Raw genomic sequence first — 6,000 nt, forward strand, 5'->3', positions numbered from 1 at the left:
CCATTATTAACATATTTTACCTGACAGAAGCCAGATACCATCAAATGTTAATCTATGAAAATTTAAAAAGAAAAAATGTTATATTGCTTGATTTCATAAAAAGTGAAGTTAATCATTTTGACTTTTGGTGTTTTTACAATTCAGTACAATTCTCATTTACACCGTAATGACTCAAGATGGCATAGCCTATAATGTGCTGTATAGCCCTTTATTTAAACAATTTATTTTCACCCTGCTGGAGAATTATTTGTGTAATGGCTTTTGTAGCTTTTGTTGAAACCAGTAACTTTGTATCAGCACCTATTGTATTACTGCTCCTGTATGACATATCACATCGCTCCCTGAACTCTCTGTGAGTCGCTTTGGATAAAAGCGTCTGCTAAATGACTACATGTAAATGGTGATAAATGGTGTTACACAAATATTTTCTCTCTTATGCAGAAGTTCAGGGAAACGTGACTACAGCGGCCATGCAAAACATAAGAATAAGAGTGAATCAAATCTAAGGGGTCAAGGTTCCACTGGCCAGAACAGCCTGACCGCAAACAGTATCTTTTGACGGCCGTTCAAAATGAATTTATTTCTTGCTTAGTGTTTTCACACGGTCCATCACAGTTCATAAGGTCTCATTAAACCGGCCGTTAAGAGCTTTTAGTTGAAGTGGCCGGGTCGGTTTGAGGTGAGGTCATCTTGTTTGTTTTGCTCAGTGGTCTCCGGTTCCAAACATTTCCATAAGACTGGCGAACTTTAAACATTTGTAAACTTGACAAATGACAACTGACAATTTCACTTGCGGGCTTGACTTGGCAGTGATTTCACTGAAGTCTGACCGAAGTGCATCAAATCCTGCAGGAGATGGGAAATCTGTGATCATTTCCATCATTCCGAAACTTTATTTGATCAAAGATTTTTAGTTTCAAAAATGGAATTTGAGTAAAAATGCTCAGGTTGCCAGTAAACTAAGAGATGTAAATCAGTCTCTGTCTTACATATACCACACAAAAGGTTTTGCATAAAATGTGATACCTGTGCAACTCTTAATGCAAGTCAAACGAATATAAGTTGAGTCAAACGTGAGTTTACAAAGAGGAACACAGCGGCCGTCCGTCTCAAGCTCCAGCTCTGTTTATTTGCAGGTGAATTATTGGCTTTAGGGTATAATATCTCATGACTCATGGGTGTTTTTTAAATCTCAAAATGGTTTCTAGTAGAGTATTGCAGGAGAATATTTAAGGGATCGTTGTCACTTGTGAAATGTAATCAAAATATTCAATCATTTATGACTAAAACTATTTCATTTAGAGGCACATTTTGTCTGTAATGGTTGTGATGTTTTAGGTTGTAATGTTTCGTTCACATATAAGATTTTAATTGAGGCTACAGCCTATATTTCAGTGAAGAACCACAAGAAGAAATGACGCTGACGCTGATTCAGATTCAGATTCTGCTCGGTGAGTGAAGCGTTTATTCAAGTGTGCTATTGGTACACTGCTTTTGAACTTAAAGTACACTTTTGATGTACTTCACAGAAATATCCTTAAAATGACAAGCTTTAACTGTCACTGTTCCATTATTGGAACATCTACTTTTACTTTAATAAACTAAAGTCAACTAAAATCTAGTCCAATCATAACAAACTATATATCATTGGAGAGGTCTCAGACTCTAGAATACATATTTGACCAGTGTTTTACAAAAATAAATTATGTAGGAGTAGTAAAGAGTGAGCATAAAAATTGTTAAATGCTGCTAAATGTCACTGTTCCAGTGGAACATTGAAGTTATGCAATATAATTCCATTTTAATCATTGGAAAGCTCTGAAGGAACTGTTTTGCAATAGAAATCACTTAGTAAAAGTAATTTTCACAAATGTCACTGACCTACATGTGGGCCCATTTGGTACCATTATAAATATTCATATTTTCATTGTAAATTTAAAAATAAATCTCAAAAACTTATATATCATTGGAAAGCTCCAAGAATGTCCTTCTTATATATAATGATGAAATTTATTAATTTGTATGCAGCAGTAAACCATTGGAGCCTACATGACACCTAGTGGCAGTTGTTGGTGTAACAATTAAAAGTATCACAGAAACCACATTTTTTGTGATATCAGCTTGAAATTTGAAACAAAACTTGTTTAGAAGTTTGTCTTTAATTTTCTGGCAGTTTTGTGATGAGAAAAGTTTTTTTTACTTGTTTTAGTAAAATTGTTGATTTTTTATTATTATTAATGTACAATTAAACTGCTATAACTATTTTTTTATTTCATTTTTCAACTCCAGACACTTTTACAATAAAGTATAGAATCTCTTCTCAAGGACTTGAACTTGAAGTGATTCGCGTAAATAAGCAGGTTTTTACTTCTGGTTTCTGATGGATTTCCACTAAAAATAAAATAAATCCACTCCTGTCTCTTCCGAGGTTTGGACTCTGTGCAGCGACTACATTGCATGTTGTCCATGAACTTAAGCCATGGCGTCATGTACACCGCTGTCACTTGTGAAAACAACAATGGCTGCAGCGCCGTGGGTGGAATTGTTTAGATTAAGGGGCGCTAACATTATAATAAGAGCCTGCTTCTGCATCACATCAGGAGCAAAATCTGAACAGTTCGATTTCTCACATGCTTGCAGAGAAAGGCACACCAAAACAAAGTAACTGGGATCTTGTTTTGTCACGTTTTCTGGGTTGCTAGATGCACCGGGGACCCGATTATAGCACCTAAACACTGAAAAAAAACGGACTTTCGTACAATGGGTCCTTTAAAAACTGTGGTACACACTGCTCTATAACTTTTGATGGAATTCTACTCTATAAAAGTATTACGAAGTATACTTATAGCAGTTGCTTATTAAATGCTTTTATCACACAGTTTTACACACTCTTATAAATGTACAAGTTTATGTAGTAACAATGTGAAAGTAATATCATTAATATCTAAATGGTAAACTTTAAGTTACTGAGAGGATACGTTTTCAGCACCTTCATTTGCTTGAATATACACGCATAAAATTAATTTGTGACGTTTAAGCATGCTTCATTTTCTCGCCAGGAGTGGTGTGGAAGATCTGTTGCGCTCCACACGCTTTCATTCTGATCCCAGAGCAGAAGATCTGGAACGACGCTCGGTCATACTGCAGGGAGAAACATCTGGACCTGGCCACCGTTCAGAGCCATGACGATCGCTCCATGATCCAGGAAGCAGCGGATGAAAGGAATCTCGACTCGTATGCCTGGATTGGGCTGTACGACGGCCTGAGCACCTGGCGTTGGTCTTACGGGAAGCAGGCGATGGGGTTTACGAATTGGCAGTCGCAGGAGCCCAACAGGGACCGGACACAAGATGCTTGTGCATTTATAACCAGTAGTGGAGAATGGATTGACACGAGCTGTGCTGAACAAAGATTTTTTGTTTGCTACCAACGTAAGACATTCCTCTTCTCTCTTTTACTCACAACCTGCTTATGTAGTGGTCTGCTAATATAAATCATTATTTACATACGTACATACACGCTACATACTGTCAGTGTTGGGTAAATTACTCTCAAAAAGTACTTAATTACTAGTTACTAATGACATATTCAATAGTGTAATTAGATTACTGTACAAATGACTCTCTCCAAAAAGTATTTAGTTACTTATTACTAATTACTTTCTATATCCTACATCAACCTTGATTAGTTAAGTGATTGAAGGATAGGCATGAAAGGGCTATTTTAATTCAGTCAAATAAATAATATTAAACTACATAAAGTAGTATTATTAACTGACCAAAGTATTACAGATGTGAGAATTATACATTAAAGCAAGGATTTTAAAGTTAGACTTTGAATTTTAATGTTAATTCCACTATTGCGCACACATATATTACACAGAGTATTTAGTTTAATTACATCAGAAGTAACTGTAATTAAATTACAGAAAAAATAAAAGTAATCCCTTACTTTACTTTTTCAAGGGGAAAGTAATTAAATTACAGTAACTTATTACTTAGTAACTAGTTACACCCAACACTGCATACTGTATACTTTGACTTCAAGTAATACTTCACCCAAAGACGAAAATTCTGTCATCACTCAGATTGTTCCAAGCCTGTATGATTTTCTTTGTTCTGCTGAACACACGGGAAGATATTTGGAAGAATGTCTGATCTCATCCCCCATTTACTGACAAAGTAGGAAAAATAAATACTATGGGAGTCAATGGGGGGTGTGATTTGACAATCTTCCCGATATCTTCCTGCGTGTTCAGCACAGGTTTGGAACAAAATGATGAAAGAATATTCATTTTTGGGTGAACTGTCATTTCAAGTAAATCTAATGAAATGCACTTTACTTTTTTTGGCACTCGCAAATGATTAAACGTTTTTGTTGATTTTGTCGAGTAAAGTCATCGTACAGCATGTAATAAATGCACATCAAAAAGATCAAACTGTTAAAATGTCTAAAATCTTACAGGAAATAGCTTGATAAACTATCATTTCATCAAAACCAGAAAGACGTGGCTCAACGCTCTGCAGCACTGCAAAATATACAACACAGATTTAGCCTTAATAACAAGTGTACTTGAGAACACACTTGTGCTCATTTCAACTAAAATGGAAGGGGAAGCATGGATCGGCTTGTCCAGGAACATGTGGCTGTGGTCTGACGGTACTCACGTGTCACACCTGTCGATGTCATGGATCCACACGCAGCCTGATAATCTGTATGGAAGCGAATCGTGTGGTTACGTCCGTGCCGACGGAGCCATCGGTGACTGCGTGTGCTCGGTTCCACGTCCGTTCTTCTGCAGTGAGATCTCTTATTTCTCCTTTCCAGCTTCTGGTGAAATGATTCACGATGTGTGTTCTCGCTGAAGTTTGTATTCTTGTATGTTTTCCTCATTAGCCCAAATCAGAAAGCGGCAAACGTTGATGGTGTCGGTGACCGCAGAGGATAATCTGACAGAGTTTACAGTGATGGCGGCCGTGGAAGAGAAGGTGAGTTCAAACATGTCTGAATGACCGGTGGATTTAATGATCTGGTTTACCGTTCAATCTTCTCTTCAGATAAATCAGGTCCTGTCAGGGAAGGGGATGGACGCTGGATCCAACGTAACACTGAGGACATATTCACACCAAATCTTCCATGATGAAGTCACTGAAGAGTCGACGTCACGGTGTGAAAAGGAGCCATCGACCGCTTGATTGACTGGAATTATTGAAGATGATCATCTCTGTAGATTATTTATGTGACCTATAGAATATGAGATCATGTTTCCATTGTAAATGTAATAGTAAGAAACCCATTCGTTGGCTGACTTCACAGCTGTGAGTTTGTATCTAAGCAGCTTTTCCATTTGCACCACTTTCAGGATCTCAGTTAAGAGTTTGAAGATTTTAAAACTTCAAACTTAATATTCTTGCTAGTTTTAGAAAATGTTTACATATTGTTCCCTTTTATTTTATTTTGTGTAATGTAAAGCAATATTTCACTGTACTAATATAGACGGTTTCAGGGCAAATGTTATGTGGCCCAAACTGAACTTCCGCTAGATCTTGAAAAGAATCAATAACTGTTGAGTAATTTTCATTCAATTTAATACAATTTATATGCAATAAAATAATAATATCAATTAATATCAACAGAAATTTTATATAAAATAAATTGTTACACTGTTAGCCCAATTTTGTATCTACTTAAAGGGGTGATATGATACGGCTAAAAGGAATATTATGGTTTGTTTTAGATGTGATGTAATGTGTAAACAGGATTTAAGGTTGATAAACGCTGTATTTTCCACATACCGTGCATGTTTGTATCTCCTCTTTGCTCCGCCTCTCTGAAACGAGCTGATTTTTGACAAAGCTCATGGCTCTGAAAAGCGAGGTGTGCTGTGATTGGCCAGTTCACCAGTGTGTAGTGATTGGTGGAATACTGCAAGCGTGTGAGGGAAATGTAACGTCTCTGACCATATTCGGAACATCAGGTTCCAAAGCAATTCTTCTGACA

At 36.7% G+C, this 6,000-nt stretch overlaps 1 protein-coding gene across 2 annotated transcripts; it reads left to right on the top strand.

The window, feature by feature from the left end:
• The first annotated feature begins 978 nt into the window (after window positions 1-978).
• On the top strand, window positions 979-5,583 carry LOC130556336 (macrophage mannose receptor 1-like). Of its 2 annotated transcripts, none has more exons than XM_057337270.1 (6): window positions 979-1,136; window positions 1,384-1,451; window positions 3,060-3,431; window positions 4,465-4,800; window positions 4,897-4,988; window positions 5,058-5,583. In XM_057337270.1, exons 2-6 carry the CDS (start codon window positions 1,415-1,417, stop codon window positions 5,193-5,195), a joined length of 975 nt encoding a protein of 324 aa, XP_057193253.1. In that variant the 5' UTR covers window positions 979-1,136; window positions 1,384-1,414; the 3' UTR covers window positions 5,196-5,583. The 2 variants fall into 2 exon arrangements, with proteins under 2 accessions (XP_057193253.1, XP_057193332.1); XM_057337349.1 differs by having other exon boundaries at window positions 1,396-1,451.
• Window positions 5,584-6,000: the final 417 nt, after the last annotated feature.

Source organism: Triplophysa rosa, linkage group LG1, assembly GCF_024868665.1.
Source record: "Triplophysa rosa linkage group LG1, Trosa_1v2, whole genome shotgun sequence".
Taxonomy (NCBI): Eukaryota; Metazoa; Chordata; class Actinopteri; order Cypriniformes; family Nemacheilidae; genus Triplophysa; species Triplophysa rosa.

Bases quoted from the DNA above. Each gene is read 5' to 3' on its own strand.
- LOC130556336 (XM_057337270.1), top strand. From the start codon at position 1,415: ATGACGCTGACGCTGATTCAGATTCAGATTCTGCTCG. The intron at 1,452-3,059 runs GTGAGTGAAGCG...TTTTCTCGCCAG, and splicing joins TCAGATTCAGATTCTGCTCG to GAGTGGTGTGGAAGATCTGT. The intron at 4,989-5,057 runs GTGAGTTCAAAC...TCTTCTCTTCAG, and splicing joins TGGCGGCCGTGGAAGAGAAG to ATAAATCAGGTCCTGTCAGG.